The sequence below is a fragment of the Dysidea avara genome, chromosome 4 (genome assembly GCF_963678975.1).
Source record: "Dysidea avara chromosome 4, odDysAvar1.4, whole genome shotgun sequence".
Taxonomy (NCBI): domain Eukaryota; kingdom Metazoa; phylum Porifera; class Demospongiae; order Dictyoceratida; family Dysideidae; genus Dysidea; species Dysidea avara.
This window is the reverse complement of record NC_089275.1, coordinates 23118411-23143090: the sequence shown is the minus strand read 5'-3', so window position 1 is coordinate 23143090 and position 24680 is coordinate 23118411. Positions and strand designations below refer to the sequence as shown.

At 36.5% G+C, this 24680-nt stretch overlaps 1 protein-coding gene across 2 annotated transcripts in view; it reads right to left on the bottom strand.

The window, feature by feature from the left end:
• Positions 1 to 3852: 3852 nt before the first annotated feature.
• LOC136254405 (aflatoxin B1 aldehyde reductase member 2-like) overlaps positions 3853 to 24680 on the bottom strand; it is a 28390-nt gene continuing 7562 nt past the window's right edge. Inside the window, exons 2-12 of one of the 2 annotated variants that reach the window (XM_066047093.1) lie at positions 15840 to 15901; positions 15322 to 15385; positions 11483 to 11525; positions 11275 to 11421; positions 11170 to 11219; positions 11035 to 11114; positions 10841 to 10907; positions 8777 to 8877; positions 6478 to 6632; positions 4105 to 4185; positions 3853 to 4034 (exon numbers count right to left, since the gene is read on the bottom strand). In XM_066047093.1, the coding sequence (XP_065903165.1) occupies positions 3964 to 4034; positions 4105 to 4185; positions 6478 to 6632; positions 8777 to 8877; positions 10841 to 10907; positions 11035 to 11114; positions 11170 to 11219; positions 11275 to 11421; positions 11483 to 11525; positions 15322 to 15385; positions 15840 to 15901 (921 nt within the window). In that variant the 3' untranslated portion in view covers positions 3853 to 3963. Of the gene's footprint in view, positions 4035 to 4104; positions 4186 to 6477; positions 6633 to 8776; positions 8878 to 10840; positions 10908 to 11034; positions 11115 to 11169; positions 11220 to 11274; positions 11422 to 11482; positions 11526 to 12024; positions 12408 to 15321; positions 15386 to 15839; positions 15902 to 24680 lie in introns of those variants that run through there. The other variant, XM_066047094.1, reaches the window with a different exon arrangement.

Below are 24680 nucleotides of genomic sequence, written 5' to 3'. Positions count from 1 at the left end.
ATGGTCCACTTTTTGATTAAACATAAATAAATACAATTCAACGTTATTTTCTTTTTTACTGTCCACTATTAAAATAAAATTTGCCTTAATATAAAACAACAGTTTACTCTAAAAAATTGGCTTGTATGTAACTACTGCATATGTACATAGTTCACTAGTTCTTGTATTAATTTAGTCCCTTCAGCTTGCTATTTCCTTAAATTCAGGTTGCAGCCATTTCTCTCAGATAACTTGCAGATTCAATCTTGTCACAGCTGTGTATGTGTTTCAAAATTTTCCTGGGGGAGTAAAGTATGCCCCCAGACCCCTCATAGTTATTTAGAAATCATTTCAGTCTTGCACTATGCAACACAAGCCCTCTTCTCTATTTGGATAATCATGGCAATACAGACGTACCTCATACATGAAAGCAAATTTTCTTTAGTTTGCACCATGTGCATTTTTTGTATAAGCAACGTTTTTCTTATGTGTGATTTAATTGAGATCGGTTTTATAAGATTCTGTCTTCTTTTTGACCAATTGTACACAATAATTTATACAACCAAGTATTAAAGATAATACAAAATGTGGTTAAAATTACGTCATTAATAATGAATGAAATAAATTATGTTTGAAGGCCTAAGGTTTCGCACTCACCGGGAATACAATCCATGTTGTATGAAGAGACAATCGTATAATGAACGGGTGCTTTCGTGGAGGTGATAGAAACGTACGACGATTGTATTTAACGCCGATCAAAATAGTTAGCACGTGACGTCCACTAGACAAGCAAACTACCGTTCGTTTGTGTTTGAAAGTCAGAAAGTGGGCAACAGCGACTATTTTGATTGGAAGACGAGTGGTTGCTATGCATGCCTAATAAACAACACGATTAGAATTTGCTGGAGGTTGGTTAAAACACTTTTATAGTCTTGTTTCTTTTAAGTCTCACGTAAGTAGGCTACCTTCACTCGTGTATGGGATGGGAGAAAGCCTCACCTGGCAGGCCATTGTGTGAAGAAGGTGCAGTTTCCAGCTGGTAAGTTTGTGTGATGATGCATTATAGCATAGCTCTCCACCTGAAGCTTTTTAGTGCCAGGAGTGCCCAGACTGATCACTGATATGGTCCCTGAGAAAACTACATAAATATTCACTGCCAAATTGCATCCCACGTACTAAACACTGATGGAGAGAACAAACACAACATAGACAAAATGTTCCCTTAGGCTGATAATTGCTGTGTGCATGGTTGTGCTTGCTATTAACTGCTATTATTATTTTAGAAAATAAATTCAGTTGAATTTAGATTACATTGTATACACTATCTCAATGACTACAGTACATTTCTGCAAAAATATATGAATGCATATTGCATTGAAATATTAGAAACAGACCTTCAAGCATTCATTTGCTAAATTTACAGAACCTTTGAATGTGATCATGAAAGTTACAGTCAGCAATGCTCCACATACTTGTGCACACTGACATATCCATGGTATTGCATTTCAGTCACATTTGTTCTCCAAATCTTTTTTGGTCTTGCAGCATATCCATGCATGGCATCATGTGGTCATTTTAGTACAAATGACCCAGCTCATTGTTAAATATGTACATAACTCAGATATCAGTTGAAGGTAACAGACAGTTCAAATACTCTGCTTTTATCCCAATCTTACCGTGTTGGCAACTTCAGCCATGTCTTAATCCAGCCTCATTTAAACATATCATGTAACACAAACAGTGTACAATTGCATAAAATTAGTGTAATAAATGTTTGTTGGATGTTTAAGCTTTACTGCTTGTAGGCGTCAGATTCAATACCATGATTCTCACAATTTAAAGTGCAATCTCACATCCTCACATCTCCATGGTCAGATAATCACTGATTGTAATTGCATACTAATACATCGCGTATGTACATCTTTTCTACCTACACACACTGGCTGTGTTGGCCATACACTGTTTGTACATGCCCCATTAGTAGGTTGTCCCATTGGTGATTGTACTTGGTTGTATTTGCCCCGGGCCTAGTAATAATAGAATAATAATAATGTGCAACAACTTACACCCCATCCCAGGTCAGGACTAGAGTTGTAAAAAATAGGTTTTAGCCACTGTTTGCTGGTATATATGCACTTACAGTGAGCTAATACCACCAGTACATTGACTTTGTGTTTAAGAGTCTGACACATGAAAAAATTGTCACTGGTATTCTGGAAAGTGATCTGTGCTGTCCGCACTTTATTTGGTTTAAATGACAGATATGTACTATACTTGTATTTTATAATTTCTTGAAGCATTAGCTGCATTTTAATCATATAGACCATGTGCAATCTCAGGTGTGGTCCTGTAAAAAGTTGCTACAGCTTAGAATTTCATGATGTTTTTACTGGAAAAACTGAGGGCAAAAAATATTTGAGTGTTCTATTGTGAAAACTGCAGAATATTCTGCCATAGCACAAGTATATTGTGTACTGTTCATAATTCCATAGTCTATCTTCTATATAGTTAACATTTTAATAATATTATTGTCATAGCATAGAGCCCATTATTGTGTGTACATGATCTTATAGTGGACCATGCTGTAGATCATACATGTTCTATAGTTGATGGGTAAATGCTCTTGCCATACAGTTTCCATCCACCTCATTACTTGGTACTTTTTACCTTGGACTTTGATGCTTAATGGAGTACATTGTATTGCATGGACTAGTGTGGTTGCTGGATTATCAAGTCACTTCTGAAAATATTTAGAATTATGAATTGCAGCATACAACATTAACATTTTAAAAAATTTGTTGGCTTCTAGAGCCATTGTTTACTCTTGGTATTATGTATAGTAGTGCTGAAGTGATTATTCGGTTATTTGACTATTCGGTTGGCATGACACTATTTGATTCGTTAACACACTATTCGAATAATTGTTAGCACTTTGTACACTGTATTCAGATGGAAAAGCCAGACTTGAAACTTAAGACTGTGAATGAAGTGAGTATCTATATGCTGTAAAAATTCTAGATCTATTTTAGAAAAGATAGAAATAGCTCCCTAACAAAAAGTTTCAGTACTTATTCAATGTATAAGCATAAAGAATAATCAAATTTTCAGTCTTTTTGTTCACAGCTATTCGAATAGTAAAAATTGCTATTTGTTTCAGCACTAATGTATAGCAATTTATTTTAAATCATTTATATGTTTTCGAAAACTGTTTGATTGCTTAACCATTGACCAGTGGTCAGCTTGGAATGCACCACAGAAGATCAGTTCTTAAAAGACAATTCATTGTTTCTGCTATATAATTAATTTTATGTGTATGTTTGTGCATAATATGAACTGATCATGTATGGTTAATTTTGTGAAATGTGTATGTTTACTTATATTTCTGTGTACGATTTCAATGAACTAGTATCTGTACGAGAAAAATGACCATCAAGTTGCACAAAACAGTCAATTCTTTGAGGTAACATCAGCTCACCAGTAGGTCTCAATGAATGTATACAATACTACAAAATTATTGCCATGAAAATGTTCACAGTTTGTCTTGGATATCAAAAATGGTTTAATGTTGCGCCACAAGATTTACTACTCTGGTGTAACAGCTAGCAAAGCAGCCACCGGATTGTTTATACCAATATCGAGTCGTGCATTATTTCAGCAAGATCAGTCCATCACGAGATTATTAACAATTTAATTTGTTGCTTATGACCACATCCTTAACCAGCATGCACATGGGGTAACAGTAAAGTAAACTGCCTGCCAGGACATACTGGTCAACATAGTACCTGAACCTGTGCATTCTTCAACCAGATTGCTTTGCAAACTCTTTCACTATCAAACAAATCTTATTAAACATTGGTACACATGCAACACTCATTGTTGAGGTCTGTATACGTTAATAAAATAAGTAAATGATTTACAGTCCAATGTTTATTATTAATAATTTGGTTCACTTGCAGATTTGAAGCTGACATCTTGTAGGTCATTTCAGTCTATATAGTATGGAACACAGTTCTTTTTGTCCAGCTGCCATGCTTCATCAAAGGCTTCTACAATGCCTATATATGAGGATACCAGTTAATGCACACATAAATACCTGTAACCAACACATGATACATATAGTCTTACTTGGGTCCAATGGACCATCATCAAATGCATCTAAATTTTCATTGATGTGTTTCAGTGAACTGCCACCAGTGATAACTCCATCTATGATGCGATAAACAGTAAATAATGTTCATCTGCATTGGTAAAAATGACAGTGTTACATATCCACATTTTCTGCACTTATAATACACAATAATATATATACTTACATAGTTATACTTTACACTTATAATGTGCAAGAGTTACATGCTGTAATTATCTGACAACTTCAGATGCTACTGGGGATTTCCATTGTCTATTATGTACAATGCATCTATGTGTGCATCCACCACATAAATTTGATTACCTGTAACGTGATGAGATACATAGTGTATTGCTGATTCACAAGTTTAAACTATTTGCAAGTGACTTGGTTGAGTCGCATGTTTACCAGTCTTGTTGGTGTAATAGTGGGAAATGAATCACATGATTTTTCACTTTGAGATGTGTAGCAAAGATTTGGAAATCTCTATAGTGTTTTGGGGGGACCTGAGATGTGACAATTAGCTATGCCACATTGTCAAGTAGCACTGGTTTATAACATAGCTTGCTATGGCAGATCATCAGCACCTACTGAAATGAGCAATACAGTCTATTTATTTATTTGCTCTTTAGTTAATACTTTACTTTTTAATACTTAATTTACAGATCTGACAGCTGCAGACACAATTAAAGAATGATTAGAAATCTATCTGAAGGTAAAAATAAAGCAGTGTCATCACTTAGTAATGAAATTTGAATGACTGCATAGTATTCATTATAATGCCTGAATATTAAATAACAAATTGTGACTGGATTTTGGAAAAATGATCCAAAGAAGTTTTGAGATAAACAATTTTAAAGAATTCAAGTCAGCATAACTTGCCAAGGATAGTAAGCACACGTATGAAATTTATACAAAAGATGCATCAATCTATTACCTTTCAGACCACTTCCAGTACTTGTAGCTGCTTGTAGAGTGTCCCGCCAAATAGGATAGAAAATCTGAGCAGTTGGATGAGCAAATTAGTATCACGAGTGCTCACCTAGGGGGTGGAGGGTGGTGCGGTGGGGGATTGCGTGGTGGAGGGGGGTGGGGTGGGAAAGAGATAGACCTCAAAATGGAGGCAGACCATGATTGGAGTTCGGACACGAGATTACAGGGCTGTGCTGGCTCCTTTGTGGCTGATATGTAGCAAAATCAGCTGTCCACCAGTAAACCAGTGATTCTTGCTAAACCAGGTTCTTCACAAGGCCAGAAACCGCCATTCAAGCAGTAAACCACTGATTCTTGCCAAGCCAGGTCCTTCACAAGGCCGGAAACTGCCATTCAAGCTCTCTACACTGTCCAGTTTGTCCTTGAGTAGTTTGAGTAGTACTAAGAGTCAAAACTAGTAGTACGATAGTGTAACTATCCACAGGTGGTGTTAGCTTGATTTTGCCTGATGTAAAATTTGGATCAGTTTTTGTAAAATCTGGTCACAATTGATCAACGAAGGGACTTGTCTTTGTTGAACTGTCAGATAGCTTCCACTTCTTTGTGATACTGCTGGTGTTACAGTCTCATCCTTTGCTTTGCTGTGGCATGGAGGGGAGTGTGAACAAGAAAAATCACAAGACTGTATACATGGTATAGATGTGTTTAATGAAGAGGCATGGTCATAAAAATGTGCCACATGCACAAATTAGCTACCAGCCATTTTTTAGGGTAAAAGAAGTGCAATGTCAACTGGAACTTATCAGTCAAACAACGATAAAAATGGGTAGTTTGAGGACTAAAATCATTAATCAATAAACTCAGGCGTGGTAAAGTAATTTACTTTTCAGACGTTAAAGTAAGTTTTTAGGAGGTAAGTTTCGTGTTCATATACCAGCTGTACAGAAAAGTCACCCCGTTATTCTCTTTCAGCAAATCCCGAGTATTGATAAAAGTGTGGCTACAAGGTTTGTATTTCAGGTAGTGCTATTACTTGATGTGCTCAGAAATACTTTGAAAACGTTTGTCCTACATTGATTTTTCCAATCTTTTTGCCTTACACAAATCCGGATTGTGTTACACAAAATGATGTAATATAGTGCCATGCCTTCTTGTTAAACTATAGCGCAAGGAAGTCCAGTAATCTATGTTGCAAACTTTGTCTGTGACATTGATAGTAACACAAACAAATAAGGGCAGTACCCCCATGAACATCGTGACATTCATTGATGGTAACAAAAACAATTAAGGAAGTCTAGGATATTGTCGCGAGTTTTGTGTCACTTGAGAACTTGTAAGGTTTGTTTTTACCTTCAATTGCAGATTTCGCAGCACAATTGATGGTAACATAGAAGACTTGCCAAGATAGATACTGTATAATACATTACTCATTAACTCACCTCCATACTTTGGATCCAGCTGGGAGTGGTGCACCATCCACCTCACTGCTGCATTAGCTAGAGACACTTTGCCAGCACCATAGACACTCTCCAATGATTTCTTGACTTTCTCAATACCAGTAAACAGTGACTGCCTCCAGTATCGATCCCTATACCTGTAATGTATATGTAGCAAGTACACAAAAAATTTGGAATTTTTAACTAGAGTAGGGACTATAGCACGTCGATAAAAGTACTGAAACAAGTTGGAGTAGTGCATGATATTAAATCACAGTAAAAAGTGTTATATCCCTGCTGTGCTCAAGACCTACTGTGCTCAAGACACTATAATGGAAATGCACAGTAGGGATATAGCACTTATTATTGTTTTACTGTGATTTAATATCGTGCACTACTCCAGCTTGTTTCAGTATCTTTTATCGATGTACTATGATCCCTGCTCTAGTTGAAAATTCCAATTTTTTTGTGTACTTGTTTGTCAACTTTTTTTGTAATTAATTATTATGACTGGTAAACCCACGCATACCACATCAAAAGAAAGAAATGGTGCTGCGCACCCCAGTTATATCAATTATCATCTGAAAAGTGAAGTATCCATTATGCTTTGTTGTCAGTTATGTTCACAGCATTACGAATTAAGAACTGTTCGAAAAGCACCTCTGCAATCAAAGTATCCACTATGAAAAATACGGACGATTTCCATTACAAAAGGAAGCCACCATGTGCTACCACCAAATCGACACTTTTTGTCAGCAAAGATGAATGGGACACAAAGGAGGACACTGGTAAGTCCATGAAGAATGTATTGTACATACTGCGGTATGCTAGAAGGCACCTCTCGGGCCAAAGCAACGTCGAACAGTGAAAAAATCAAGCTTGTAGCCTTAGCTGTTGTCGAGGTACGCTTGTCTGAAAGCGTCAGTCAGTCAGTCAGTTAGTCAGTCAGTCAGTCACTAGAAAATTCCATTAAATAAATATTTTTAAAAATTCTGTAACAACTTGTTTAAAGCATTTCAGGTCGATCTGAAGGCTTGTTGGGGCTTAGTTTTGCCTCACCAATAGCTACTGCCTCATCGTCATCTGGGAAAAGTGAAGCTGGTTTTTGGATGATGCTTGGCCATGCCTACTCCTTTGTGGTCTCTACTATACAGTACTATCGTACTGTATGATTACACCTATGTACTTACACCTAAGAAATTAGTCCACCAGAAAAAAATCCATTTTTAAGTTACTTATACCAAAACTCTTTGTCTGTGAATTTATGTTGCAGAGCTCACTAACTCTTTAGTAATCCGTACTCTTTACAGAGTATATATCTTTAAAATCTTTACTTCTCAATGTAAATTCTCAATTTACAAACTGTGTTAACTGTGTGCTTTATGGATATAGATTAAACACTGTAGGGCTACAGCTTGATTTCTTCACTGTTTGACATTGCTTAGGCCTGAGACATACCTTTTCACCAACCAGAGCAGCTACAATGGAAGCATGGACTCTTCCTCTAAGAATATGCATGAGTGTGCCAAATCGTGGGTATATTGACAGGAACATAGAAAATGTCGCACATACATGATTCCATGCATGGTCACTTCCACATGATTTTTACATTATACATGCTTGGCACCTCACATTCCAAATTAAATAACATCACCGTATATGTTCATGAAATACAGTTAGGGTTAAAATTTTTTTCTCTTCGTTTTTCCTGGGGCCTATTTCTTTCTTCTTTTCACACACTTGACAAAATCAATATAAAATGCAAATGTGCAGCTCGATTGCAGTGAAATTCGGTGTATATTATGGACATGTTGAGGTGAATTGGTGAATTCAAGTCTAGTGCAATACTGATAAATTATCGAGGTAATGATCTTTTACATTAAAGAGACCAATTTTAGTCACACAAGCAGTGAATGACTTGAAAATTGATCTGTGTATAGGTTAGCCATAAAAGCTTAAACATTTTGTAGCTTAAAAGTAATTGTAGTGACACCTCCAGAGTTACAAAAGAAGAGATGTCTATGCAAAATGACTAAGACATAGAAAGGGTGCAGCAAAAGCCTGGGTGAAAAAGTTGTGAAATAAAAGGTGGTGGACACGATGGCTGTCATGTTGTTAATTCTAATGGTGCACCCCAGCCATTATTAAATTGATTGGCTTTAACATCACTGTAGCCCTTTCTTGGCTGTCACCTTTGATTTTGTAACATTTTCACCTAGGTTTTTAAAGGCTGCACCCTTTTTTACAGCTTAGTGGATAATAAAGACAGGACATGTACACAATTATAGCTGCTACAACTTACCTTTCTTCAAAGACACTTTGTCTACCCCAGAATCTACCAGTTCGTTGTTTTTCAGGTGGCTCAGAAAAATTGTAATTGCCTGTCAAGATACCTCCACCCAGCTATAAGGGAATATACACATGACAATATTGCATGTGTAGCAACTGGTGACTATTAGAAATACATTAGGATAAAATTATGACCACAAATTATATCATCAAATTTAAAATCCACAAGTAATTTTTGATGTGCATAATGGCTTATGTATCAGTACATTCTTTGTCAATGTACAAGGTATCAATATTTTTTTATGCCAAAACTAATAATGATTTAATACATAGGCAGTTCTAGACACTGTTAGGGGGCTGAGGGGGCAAGAAGTTTTAGGATAAAACAGTGCCACTATAAGAGAAGAGTGGAACTCTAGTACACACGTTATGTTCATTTACATAGCTTTGGTTGGTATAACTGGATGAATGAAGGGCATAGACTCTAGTTGGATATCTTCGGGGAATTTGGCCTTCTAGATTTGAATTTGAGATCGTTATTTAACAAAAAAAAAATGTATGTATGCTTTGCAAAGCATGTATGTATTAACCTAGAAATTAGTTAGCCTATCTGAGATAAAACTTGTTTGATGGTAAATAAAAATAAGGCAGTATTGTTAAATTATAAATTGATGATGTTAGAATTGTGACTGTTCTATTAGAGTAGTGACTGCTGTATTAAAGAGTATCTTGATCTTGGCACAAAAATTCAAATTTGTTTGCCTCGATTTCTTCACAGTGTATAACAGCTTTAACTGTAAAATGTATTTATAACTGTTCTCTTCTATTTTCCCATTGGCTTTCTGTACTTCAATACAGTGTGAATCATCAGTCCCAGCTGATTTTGGTGTCAATATAGTTCTGCAAGTCCAAGGGAAGCCAGGAGGGACAAAGCCCCTTGGCCCCCCTAGATCTGCCTATGATGATTAACTAGCAGATACTTTGTGTATCACAATAACACAATTTCACTCTGGTTGTGTTACAAGCTGATGTTGTTTTCGTGATGTCATTGACTATGGGATAAGGACTGGAGGCTGCTGTAAGGTGCCTTTTGTATTGGCTGGTATATGGGTGTACTACATGAATTGTATCAAAGATGAAAGCACTACAGTGTATGGTGGTCTGCCATTGTACATGTGCACTCACGTTTGTAATATATACCTTACTAGGAATCCAGCTGTCTATGTACCCTGAGACTATATAGAGGCATCCTTACTTTGTAATGTAATTATTGTGATGTTAAAATCAATCTAGCTAAACTGTGCTCCTACATGTAGTATACCTGTACAACGTAAAGCTAAAGCACACGTAGTACTGTATTACATACTGCATACATGTATGTACATCTATTAAACATAGTGTGGCCAAAATATTTCTCTGTGCCTATATATATAGTCTACAACGATTGTAAATATTTCTCTGTGCCTATATATATAGTCTACAACGGTTGTAAATATTTCTCTGTGCCTATATATATAGTCTACAAGGGTTGTAAATATTTCTCTGTGCCTATATATATAGTCTACAATGGTTGTAGTAGTGACTCCAACCTGATAACTTCCTTGGAAGTGAGATTCATTGCCAAAGCAAATAATTGAGATGAGTCCTTTAGCCACATGCTCCTGTGTTGTATTAACTGTGATACTGTTACACAGTAATCAGTCAATCATTATAACCATGCAATATTTCAGGATTTTCTTGGCATACTATATGACATACTTTTGTAATAGAGTATACATTACTGATTACAGATGTGTTAATAGCTAGTGTACAAAATGTATAGCTAGTTGCAAGTAAGTGTGCAATCTACATTATAATTGTGGTGAATCATTAAAAAAAGCAACTAGCTCACATATTTGACAAATACCCTGAACAATTTTATTGGTACTATTACTGGAAATTATGCACCTAATGTCTGGCAACATCAGATGCATGCTTGTACCACTGGAAGGTTTGAATTCTGTACAAACAGGGAATACACAACTGCAGGCAAGGAGAGTTAAAACTGCACACATAACATCAGCATTGGTCTCCTTACTACATTGTAGGCGTAAAACCTGATATTGAAGTGTCGTAAACATGGTAACAGTTCTCCTTCTACCATTCTGTAACAATCAATGCATAATGTAAAGTACATGTTAATACTACAAGTATACAATGAGTACCAGTAAAAGATTAGTGCATACTTGTATAATGGAAACAAGTGGAGAGATTTGATACTATATATCATACCTTGTAACAGCATTGTACATTCCTTCATAAACAGTGGGTAGTACCCAGCCATTGTTCTTACAAATGTAATATATTTCAGCCTGTATAAAAATAATATGGTTAGTGTCTAAGGTTTAAATTAAGAGAATAACTTACCACTTCCCAAGATACATAGTTACATACGCCAAACTCTTTGAATTTCTTTTCTATAAAACACATTGCAAAATATACCAGTAAAATTTTTTTTGTAATGTAATATACTGGTATATAGTTCTTGCACAGCAGACAATGTTTCTTCAATCGGAGTACTGCGATCTGGCCAATGAAGGAAGAAAGTATCTACTGATGGCACTTTTAAATTTTGGAGAGACATCTCTAACTGCTCAATAACACCATTATATTTTAATCCTGTAAAAAAAGACAGGATAATACACCTACAGTATACGTACAACTATATAATTTATTATACCTTCTGGATGAGAGCCTTTGTTAGCTTTGCTGACAAGTGAAACCTACATTTAAAACACAAAAAGGTGTTCAGGTTCCAATAATACTATTTATTCTATTACTAGCATTGGTACCTGCACTATGTGCAAGGACAGTCTCCACATTAGCTAAAGTCGTAAAGTAATGGGACCCATCGGCACCATTCATGTAGCTATTAATTTTAGCATGCATGGTGATGTCACTTTCAAAGAACGTGAGACTGCCTTACTGTAAGCTATACTGCAAGTAGCATTATGTAACATCATAGTAGGAATCCCTCAAAATGATGCACACCCTCTCATAAAAACCATAATAGAAACATCTTACACAATGAATAGCACTTTTACAGAGGAGTCTTAGTGTTACTAATGGTAGATATAGTCAATAAAAAAAACAGATAAACAAACACACTGAATTAAAAAAAAGCCCAAACCCAATTTTAGTTTGCTTGCCTTCCTGCCTGACCACACTGCTAAGCTAGTGGCTAAACAACACAATGTATGACCACTACAATAACAAACCCACCAGTGGCATGTGCCTTTTGGAGTTTCCGACAAGTGTCTGCCCTTTGCTTCCTGTGTTTCCTTTTATCTTCACTCATGCTGGTCATCATCTTCTTCATACATCATCAAGGCATTAGTTTTTTGTATTGACACTTCCGTATTTAGATGCCACAAAATTATTTAAGCACTCGTGATTCTGTATTAGCTAGCTAGCATACATTGTACTCTTACCTGCATGTTAGGATTGACTATGCTTCTTTACAATCTAGCAGTACCAATAATGATCAAGCACTGTGACACGCTTTTTAATGATCTAGCTGTACTTGTTGCAATTAATCATATCAACCACGTGTCTTACTGGTAGCATGGTGAAAAGGAGGCATGGAAAGACCATGCCCCTTGACAAATACCACGTAAGCCAGTTGTCTGAGGTCCACTCAAGATACTCAAATAAAGCAGTCACTCTATGCCCTAATACAACAGCCACATTCAATATTCTAGTAGACAGTTAAACATGTACATATATTATAGCTATATGCTATAACAAAAAAACTAAACAAACTAATGTAAAAATTAGTAGGGATACGAGCAACATGGCTAGCACTGGAAATTCATACTTTTTTTACTGCAATACCTCGACGTAACATGTGTGGTACAACAATGTGTGTAAGCTTGACATTGAACAAAATAATTGTTATGATATGCCAATGTAGAGATTTTTCCACAGGAATATATTGTAATATCATCTGTCATATAGCTTGTTTCACTAATTTTTATCGCTTGGATCCCTATTTCATTTTTTAAATTAATAACTTAATACACTAGTAGAATATTTTGTGTATTTCCTACCCAATTACTGCACTCCTAGCTTTTTACCACAATAAATAAGCCATAGTATTATATCTTATTGGAATATCTGAAAAATATTCCAGATATAAGATTTTATCATGATAATTAATATAATCAGTATATTGTACATCACTCTCTACATATAAGTATACTGAAATGATGACGTGAACATGCAGGTAAGTTAAAAAGCAGAGCTGCATGTAGCTAAGCTAAGACAACTTCAGAATTCTATAATACCACACAGGTGGAAGCTATGTGGTGCTAGTAGTACCTGTTATATAGGTTGTACAAGCAGTATCATTTCAGTTTCTACATATAACAAAGATGAATTTGTACAAAATGTATAGTAGCAGAAAACTATGAAACAAATAGAGAAACACAGCACTATCTGCATAACAGTTTTATTACCAAAACAGGTCAATTTCTGTAGAACATTTGAAACCCAAGTATTTCTGGTCACCATTTACATGTCTATACCACATGGTATTGTATGGTACCCAACTTTATACTAAGCATAATAATGAAACAAGCAATTGCACACACCACTCACAGGTACAAACTATCTTCATGGTATGCTTTTGTGCAGATTAATTACACTATTATGTAGGTTGTACATCTTCACTATTTACCTCAGCAGTAACGAGCTATAATGAGCACAAGCCCCATACAATTTTTACAGTTTTGTATGCCAGTTGACACCTATTATTATTATTATTATAACCTAAATTCAGATATTCAGGAGAGTGTAAGTGTGCAGTAAAGAAGTTTAAACACAAGGTACACGTACAAACAGACTCACAAAAATTGTACCCGCTTTAATACAACACACAGGACAAACAGATGGATGAACATGTCTGCAATTTGTCAGGCCCTACTCACCAGGGGCGTACCCAGGGGGGTTTCAGGAAACCCTTTGGATTTTTCATACTACTTGAAAACATTAAGAAATTGAATAAGGTTTCCAGAATCTGGAATTTATCTATTCTACCATGGAACAGGACACATTTTGAACTTTTATCTTAGTTAAATAATTGCTGAAGAACTGAAAATAAAGTCAGTGAATAAAAATGTCCATAAAATGGATATACAGAAAACAAAAGGTACTATACTAAAAGGCTCAGTGAACAAAACACCTTTTGACATATAGGCAGGGATTGAACCTGGTAAGGCTAATAACTTGAGGTTAACGGGTCTAGCCAACATGAAAGTTTATTGTCTGTGGAATGTACCTAAAATTTTCAGTCTTCTCTACACTAGTGCCTTCAATGCGCTGTAAAGAATGAACAAAAGCAGGCATCAAATTACAGCAATAATATTTGAGTTGCCAGATCATGGAGTGTAATTTCAATTCGGTCCTACTTTGACATGTGCTTTGGATGCCAAGTAAGTATGACTAAAGTTTGACTTTTAAAAGTGCGAAAGTATAGTCACAAAGAACTAAAATGTGCGACCAGCTGGATTCGAACCCACAATCTCTTCAGGCACTGTACCATTTAAGCACTTGGTGCTGTGGTTAACAATGGAATGTAGCTCAAGTTTTCCCTGTTCAACAACCTTCATTCTGACAAGTAAGTAGCATGACAGACAGACAGGTAGACAGCTTTTCAGCTTTATATAATTAGCATTGGTATCTGTCCTTCATGCAGGACCATTTCACATTCCACATTAACCAAATGACAATTCAACGCATTGAATTAAAGACCATGTCCTAAGGTGATATTGCCTTAATTTACATGGACTTTATTCCATCATGCAAGCCTATCCAGTAGTAGAGATGATGTAAACATGTGGGTTAACAAACAGCAGAGCAGCATGTTAGCTAAACCAATAAGTATTATCAAGACAAATGCAGCCTATGTGCTAATTGTACCTGCGCTATCATGCTACAATTGTAACATGGTCAACAAAGAGAAATGAATCAGTACAAAAACTATTTAAACTAAAGCAGTGCTATTCGCCATAGCTATACTGCAAGCAAAGGTTTGAGTAAAATTAACTTAACACACAGGTGTACACTTCCTGGCCAATTGCTTCTATAATTTAGGGAAGCAGTTAACATCACGAAGAATTGAAATTACAGAAAAGAAGGCACTATACTCTAATTGAACACACAGGAAAAACACACAGACAAACAAACATGTGCACCCAATTGGTCTGCCCTATACCTGTGCTACAATATACTTTTCAGCATTTCATGCTGTGAAACAATATCAACATGTTATGAACTTACTATGAGCAAAGAAAAGTCAAGTTAGAAATGTATGCATTGGTATGTGCAGGACCATTTCAGATTTAACATTAATATATTGGGAATGAAGCAATAGGAATAAGTGGCTCAGTAAGTAGAAGTGACAACAGTGAAGGACTTCCAAGTATTAAGAATTCTCTTTTACTACAAAACTGGCAACCACTAACTTAAAATCATCAGCATCATTATCTAGATACACTCCATATACATTAAAATCAGTACCATTTCTGGATCCTTACAAGGAGCATATCGGCCAAGAATCCTCTCTGTTTCACCTTCAGCATACCTAAACAGTTATACAGCATGGTAGTACAGTGGGGATCAGGAAGATGTGAGTTTTCTTGCCCAAAAAATCACCCACGTAGCTGTCACGTTTCTTTCACAACAGCTTGGAAGTATTGGTTAGGCATAAATCACACCAAAAAATGCCTTCAGAGCAACCCCAAAACTTTCCAACAATATATTAAAATCTTACTTACGTGTAACTGAATTTTCCACTATCTGACTAACTGATTGCCTGATTCCTTCAGCCAAGCATAAGTTGACTGTGGTTAGATTTATGCTAACTAATGAATTGGAGCTAAGTACCACAGTTCTAAAGCAATGTAGCTAACTTTAAACACATTTAGAGAATAGAGAGCTTCTTTTATGCTAAATACTGCTTTGATAGCACAGACTATGCCCCAGTTACAAACTGTTGGTCTATCCATTAGCTATACATGTAGCACTAAATAACTTACAAAATACCACCATCAATTTCTTTGTGGCCTTTTGATAGGAAGGAATCCAGGACCTCATGGCACTACAAAACAATTTAAAAATTTGTAAAATTCCAGTTGCATAGACAATACTGCAGCCTGTGTACCACATAGCCTAAATATTTCGAGGGTGTAAATTTTTGCTGATTTCGTGGTTTTGAGGGTTATCAGCGAAACTTTTAGCCTTGAAATATTTAGACCTCCATATAGTCTAATACATTTTGAGAGTGTTCACAAATCCACAAAAATTTTATTTTTAGCAACATTGGTCAACCTTGAAATATTTTCCCCTCGAAATATTTAGGCTATACGGTATATGCCACTAAATACAGTATTAGTAGTAGGGGTACAATACAATACAATATGTGTGATGAAACATATTGATATATTGCAATACGCAATATGTGTGATGAAACATATTGATATATTGCGTATTGCAATATATTGCTGTGTTACAATATATTGCATAATATTGTAGGGTTGTAATGGGCTGTGGCCTGTGGATAATTAGCCTATTCAGCTGCCACCCTCCTGGAGGGCAGGCATCAAAGCCACCAGAATGTAATTGTTGATGTTTTAGAAGCCACATATCCTAAACAAACAGTACTGGTTGTAGTACTGCCTACTTGTACTGCAATACATATTTAATAACTGTTGGCCATTATAAGCAGTGGGTGCATCACCAAAGGCAAATATTGAAATACAGCAATATATTGCAATATTTTTAAAGGCAATACACAATATGGTATTTACCCATATTGTTACATCCCTAATTAGTACTTTAATTATTTATAGCAAAACAAATCAGCATTAATACAAACTTGTGTAAAGTTTTAGTTAGCAATTATTACGGGAGTAGCCTAAAAAGTGATCAAAAATTTACAGAATTAATGTTTAAGATGCAAAAAGAGACCCAAGAATCAAGTTTGCAGTCAACACCCAATATTATACACTATTGGGGTAGTGTCTAATCACTGGACTGGACTACTGGACTGGAATACTAGACTGGCATTTTTTTGGTTTTACACATTTTTAAGAGTTGGATCACTATACATTTGGGTGACTTGTGACAACATTTCAGCATTGAGTGGTGAATATGATACTTTAATCCTAAAAAGTTACTGTGATAAGCCAAATGGATTCAATTAAATGCATTTAATTTGCTGCTACTGTACTGTATAGCAGATACTAACATGTGTGTATACCCAAAAATGTTTCTCTCACTGTTAGGCACACATGATTACTGTGAAACAACTTTCTATAACATATATGGAGAATTGGTAACTAGTCACTGGAGTCCATGATATGTACGTAACTGTTTGTAATGGGGATTGTTGCAATTATGTTTACCTACTTGTACGTACTGTATGCTGTTGTGCTATGACCATGCAATTTTCTACTCCTATTAAATAAATGGCATTGTAGTACAATTTACAGAACGCAGACATTTCATTCCAGTAATAACCAGTTATGCAATGGGATCTAGTTTGTGTGTTCACACACACACACCCCACGTACACACACGTACACGATATATGTTATAGAAAGTTGTATCACAATAATCATGTATGCCTAACAGTGAGAGAAACATTTTTGGGTATACATATCTGCCATACAGTAGAGTAGCAGTGAATAGAAGTGTATTTAATTGGCTTAACACAGCTACTTTTTAGAATTCAAGTAACATCTTCACCACTCAGTACTGAAATGTTGTCACAAGTCACCCAAATGTATAGTAACCCAACCCTTAAAAATGTGTAAAACCAAAAAAATGCCAGTCCAGTAGTCCATTCCAGTATTCCAGTCCAGTAGTCCAGTCCAGTGATTAGACACTACCCAGTATTGGGATCATGGAGGTTTGGGTTTTCTCACAAAAAAATATTGACCAGAAAGTAGCCTTACAACACTTTCATTGTACCTTGGTAGAATGAAGCCCAAAAGTGTCTTCAGAATGGCCAAAAATGCTTCCGATATATAAGTTGCTATGGAATGTCTATCATTAATAACAGTATGCAAGCAGTTTTACTAAATACACCGTGCTTGCTGGCTGGCTGATGCATGCAGAAACTAAGTCAGGAGGAATCCATACCATATTTAGTTTCAATCTGGTTTTTTGTTGTTGTCATTTTGGAACATTGGCAAAAACAATACAAATATTGTAGAATAGTAGCAAAGACGTGACAGTAGCCATTAGTTTGTACCTTTGGAGCTGAATAGTGGCTATGGAAGTTAAACAACTTTTGTTCACCCGCAATTGAGGAGTACATGTAGGTATCGATGGCAAGTATGTACAGAAGATAAGAGGAAATTACAGGACTACATTTCTCATGCTAATCATTGCTAAAACACCTTAGCAATATCCATAATCCTTAACTTTTCAGAAAGGCAGAAAGGACAACTGCCAAGAAATAGTTCAACTTCCAACATGACCAGCTAGAACATCTTGCCAAAAGTATCACTTGAAGTGAGAAAGAAACCACCTAACTATGAATGGAATGATCACAATATACTCTCCCACACGAGAGAGTATAAATACATGTATATGGTGTACCCAAGCTACTGTCAATGTTCTACAAAATGATAAATCAACGATCGTTATACTACTATATACCAGTTTCACATCTCAGTTCAAAGGGAAGATAAGGTATATAAATGCCATACAGGAATGCATTAATGAGAAATGGAGGTAGTATATCAAAAATGTAGTCCTTCTAAGAGGAAATATGTAATGGCTGTGAGGGATTTATACTGTATAAGCAGAAGTTTTGGAGAGCAGAATACTTGGTGTTACTTTGATAAATTGCATTTTGCAAAAGTTTAAATTGATATGCATGCCTAATAAACATCCCTTTCAGTGCCATATGCAGTTAGAATAAAATGGAGTTACATGTGGTAAAAGGTTGCATACGTGGCTTTCACATCTACAAAGACATATGGATGCCTACTACTGGAGAAACTCTTCCATGAAAAATTATGCCAAAAAAAATTTATTTGATCCATATGCAGTGGCCACCAAAATTGGAAGCGACATGACTGGGCATATTCCGTGCAAGATCTCTCACTTTTCTTAGAAATGAGTGGTACCTTAACCTGCAAAATAATAATTGTTTGATTTACCACAGGGTAGATTGCAAATTTCCATGCAAGTTTATATTTAACAGTCGCGACACGGTCACAGCACCAATGAAAAGAAATCTCAACTTGCTACATAAGCCAAGAAGAAAAATGACAATGGCAAAAAAGGCAGCTTCAGCGAGTAACAAATCCGTGATTATGTAGATTTGGATGCTGACAACCAGAACGTATCATCAGATCATGATATTATAAAAAAATCCTTGGGTGTATTTTGGCAGACGAAAGCTCACAAAAGTCTAATTTTAAAAGGTAAAGTATTAGTAGTTTTAGTTATGTATTTCATGCATATTTGTCTGTAGGTGAGCAGCTAACTGACAAGCATGTAAATGAAAATGTAGAATGTCTATGGTTTGCTTGATGTTGCACAAGGAAAATAGAATCCCTGTTAGGTGTGTAAAGAGCTTTTTGCAAATTGTGCACTGCAAGACAAACCACTGGGTTAAGTGTCCACTATCCAAGAGTTATTGTAGGTACAGTCAATGATAGCACTTGTAAAATTTTGAAGCAGTTGTTAGGGCCAAAAGTGGAGATTTGGCCACTAATAACAATGGAAAGCAAGTTGGTTATGAAGATTGTGGACTGTTTGCAATTGCTAATTGTATTTGTTTGGCTGACAACAAGAGTCCACCAAGTAATTATGACCAAGCTAAGAAGCAACAACATTTAGTGGATTGTATAGAAAAGCTGAATTTGACTACATTTCCATGCATACATGCTTAGTTGTGGTATAAATAGTTGAGCTGAAAGTATGATTTGTCAAATGTAAATACAATTATTATACGTACGTCACAATGAACTCCAATAATTATTGAAAATGTAAATTACAGCTTAATGACATCTAAAATTCTAGACTTCCTAAATTCATTGAGAGCAACCTCTCTAAATTTTCCATCCAGACATTATCCAATTAGCAGTTAGCACTGGGAATTTTCACTATTTGGAAGCTGACATCCACTCTAACTTGGCTTAGCAAACAATGAGCTTTCGTCTGCCAAAATGCACCCAAGGATTTTCTTTTGTAATATCATGATCTGATGATATGTTCTGGTTGTCAGCATCCAAATCTATAATCATGGATTTGTTACTTGCTGAAGCTGCCCCTTTTTCGCCATTGTCATTTTCTTCTTGGCTTATGTAGCAAGTCGAGATTTCTTTTCATTAGTGTTGTGACTATGTCGTAACTATTATAAACTTGCATGGAATTTGCAATCTACCCTGTGTCAAACAATTATTATTATTTTGCAGGTTAAGGTACCACTCATTTCTGAGAGATCTTGCACGGAATATGCCCAGTCATGTCGCTTCCAATTTTGGTGGCCATTGAATATGGATCAAATAAATTTTTGTCATAATTTCTCATGGAAGAGTTTCTCCAGTAGTAGGCATCCATATGTCTTTGTAGATGTGAAAGCCATGTATGCAACCTTTTACTACATGTAACTCCATCTTATTCTAAGCGCAGAATTTCAATAAGACAAGATAACCATAATTGCTAAGAGACACAGTACATGGAAACAAAGCTGTCAACAATTCTGGTCAGCATGAGGCATGTTTACAAATTTTGGGTAGACAATATGGCACCAATAAAATAGTTTTATTTACTTAAATTAAGGGTAAGTAGAATTCTAGGAAAACGGGAACGGAAAGCGGAAAGGGGAAAATGCCTGATAAAGGTCATCATGCCATTATAAAGGTTGTATTTTACAGCACAATGCTTTTTTGCAGCATTGTTGGATTCTGCTGCTAAAACAATTGAAGCACTCTAATAGAGCAGTCACCTGTAGTAAAACACAATAGAGCAGTCAAAAATGTTTTGTTACCTATCCCACCAGAGACCCACATCGATGGCCTGTGAATTGATGGACTATGTGAACACACCCATCCATGAACACACTCACCAAAACAATGAACAAACACTCACAACATTAAAAGATACATCCATGCTGGAATTAACATTCTGCTTGTCTTGTGAAAGACAGCCACTATGGTTGACAATGACAGTTCGCTGCAATAATGCAGTAATACTCGAAAACTTTCCAGACTTTATATCTAAATAATAGCCACTGTTGGCTCCACTGCTATTACAGAACAAGGGACAAGTGTTCTATTGAGAGCTCACACAAGAACGTTACAATAGTTAGCCATGCTATTGTTAAAATGTGTATGTCACATGAATGAATAATTAGAGCGTCACGTGATAAAATAAGGATACAGTGTATAATGAAATTTTGAGGAGACTTCAAATACCATGCGGGTGGTGACTATAAACTGTGAATCAAATTTTCCGCACGGCTCTGCTGTATTTGTTTAACTGATACCTCTTACTCATTGTTACTTTTTTGTATAATTATTTTTGTTTGCTCGTTTGTTTCGTTATTGTTTGCTTTGTAGCTAGTCAATGTTTTTGTGTTGCTTTTTGTACTGTGTATGTATTTTGGGGACCACCTTGTACAGGCTATAAGCCTTTTGTGTACCCTTTCTTTGGATGAAATTGATAATAATAATAGTTGGTGGAGGGCTGCCATTGTGAGCAGGCTGTGACCTTTTTGTGCTCTATTCCCAGGAAAAAATATCTTGCAAGGCTTGCAAGATTAGCAGTGCAAGATCCTCACACTGTTCTTGCAAGCATGCAAAATTCTTGCAAGGTTGCAAGAAACTTGCACTGAAAATGTCCCGTACATATGCATGCAAGAATCTTGCAGGAAATGTGCACATATTTTGCAAGAATCTTGCACTGAAAATGTCCCTTTTCTTGCAAGAATCTTGGAAACCTTGCAAGATATTTTTCCCAGGGCTAATTGTGCTCTACCGACCCAGAAAGTCTAGATATGCCACTGCTCTTTCTTATAATAAAAACTAAGTTCAGTGATTGATAATAAGTCTTCTGAGTGTTGTTACATGACCAAGTCTGCTTTTTTAGGTGGTTTTAGGTGACTGCTCTATTAGAGGTTTGCGAAAATCCCTATTATGAGCCATTACCATGGTTAATGATAATACACTTTTGGGTAGGAGGGAAGAAAAAAGACTACTCTTTGTATGCTTGTAAAAATTCTACCTATAAAATAGTCGTAGCTATTCACATGACATAACTGGGTTCCGTAAATATATGTGTTCTTGGATTCTTCTAGGCCAACAATTGTAAATTGCTTGTTTACAGTGTTGGGACTTGGGACAGTTACTTTTAAAAGTAACTAGTTACATATTACTTTCAACTGAACTATTCAGTTACAGTTACATATTACCCATAAAATAAAGTAACTATAATAATGTAAAGTAGTTAAGAACTATTAATAGGTGATGATGTAACTATAAAGTGATGATGTAGCTGAAACCATATAGAAACAATAAACAATTAATAGCAGTATAAATAACTTGATTTTTTGCTCTGTATTGGCTGCTGCATTTTATTCTGTGCTGGTATTGAATGAATTGTGCTGAGAGTCAAATTTACAGTGGAGGTCCTACCGAGATCTTGCAAGTCTACTTACTTCATTGAGTACTTGGCAAGAGAACTGGACTTTTTCTTGAGCAAGGAGGGCACAGAGGAAAAGGTCAGACAAAGAGGTAGTGTACAACATACAGCTTACTGTAGATAGACAGCTTCCAGGAACATTTTGGCTTTTAGAACAGAGTGTAGATAGAATGGACCCTGTAGTTGGAACAGTGAAAGGGACACCCAACCCTTTAAATTCAAAAAGGTTGAGACTCCAGCACATACAGCACTTGGCAAGAGCCCTTGACTTGCCAACAGCAGCCCCAAGAAGTGACCTTGAAGTAATGATTGGTGGATGGATAACAGAACTCCGTGGTGAAGGAGCACAGGCTCAAGTGGTGATTTCCCTGACTGAGGAGGGGAAATAATTATCGCTGAGGGATGAAGAAGGTCACTCCACTGATACCATCCTTGTCTAGTAAGGCATCTACTCCTAGCCAAGAGAACTATGACAGTGAGGAGGACACAGGAAGTCTTTCAAATGAGATGACACAGCTACACATAGTCCTTTCAAGGATGGAAGAAGAGAAGACAGCTCTGAAGGTAGAGCTCAATTCAGTGAAAGTAGAGTTTGATCGTGTGAAGGCTGAACTGGGTAAAACCCATGATAGATTACTGGAACTGTGGCAGGAAAACTGCCAGCAGTTGATAGAGTTTGATAATGCCCTGGCAGAGAAGGACCAGGAAATACTTTTGTTGAAGAAAAGTTACAGATACGGGAAATGGAGTTAGCCTGTTGGAAATTATCAAATCTATCAGAGCCAGCAATTCAAAGTGGAGTCGCTAAAACCCCCACTAGGGAGTCGGTAAGTGTGATAGAAGGTAAATCACAATTTGTTTCTGCAGCAGGCAAAGGGGTTGATGTGACCAGAGAAGAATACCCTGCCTTTATCTCTACTCACCTTACAGAAACAAGACCATTGTCAGTCACAAAACAAAGAGGTCAGACCTTTGAAACATCAGCAACAACAACAGCTGATGAATCCTTACCTTTCAAACGTGTGAACACAACAACAACATCGCCTGATGAATCCTTACCTTTCAAACGTGTGAACACAACAACAACAACATCACCTGATGAATCCTTACCTTTCAAACAAATTGTTGCAACAACTAACCCTTTTTACTCTGCAGCAGAATCATCTGGAGACCACATGTCAACTCCAAAGACAACAGTAATGACAGGTTACATACCTATGGTGAGTCAAGGACATGTGAGTGAACTTAAAGGTGGTCTACTAAGAGATGTGGCCACTAATACAACAGGCTTGACTTCCAATTTTCAGTCTGGACAACTGTTAACCAATAATTGTGTATCTTTATCTAATACTGCTTTTATTAACAGACCTATCAGTTCTATTGGGGTAGCCAATTGTGACAGAATAGTTCCTGACAATCCTGTTACCACACTTTGGCGTGGAAAGGCACCACCAATAGACTCATTTACTGCTAAAGATATCACAATAACATTTGATGATTGGTTACTGACACTGGAGCGAGCAGCCACTTGGAATGGGTGGAGACCAGATGAGACACTTATGCAACTTGCTGGTCATTTGAGAGGAAGGGCTTCACAGGAATGGAAGTTGCTAATACCAGAGAACAGATCTTCATACCAAGTTGCTGTAAAAGCTCTAAGAGAGAAGCTTGATCCAGGCAACCAAACTTTGGCAGCCTTGGATTTCCGCCATACTTCACAACAGTCAAGTGAATCAGTATCAGACTTTATCACAAGATTAGAGAAAGTCTTCCAGACAGGCTTTGGACGTGAACATCTTTCCATTGAGACTAGAGAGATGTTGCTATATGGGCAATTGCAGGAAGGTCTTCTGTATACATTGCTGGAGTCCCCATCTGTCTCTGGGGCTCAGAATTATAAAGAACTCTGTCTGGCAGCTAGAAGAGAAGAGAGAAGACTTGTTGAGCTTAAGAAAAGGCAACCATCACCAACTGGTAGTCCTACCAACAGTGGTCCTGCCAACAAGCCATCCTCAACAACACAGCACTGGCAAAGAAATTACAGAAGGACAGGAAGTTAGTACAAATCAAAGGCACAGTCAGACAAAGATGGAACAAGACAACAGAAGCAGCTGAGATGTTACATCTGTGATAGTCCTAATCACCTGGCCTGTCAATGCAAGCAGACTAAGACAGAAAGCACAGGAAAGAAGGAAGCACAAACCAAATCTGGAACT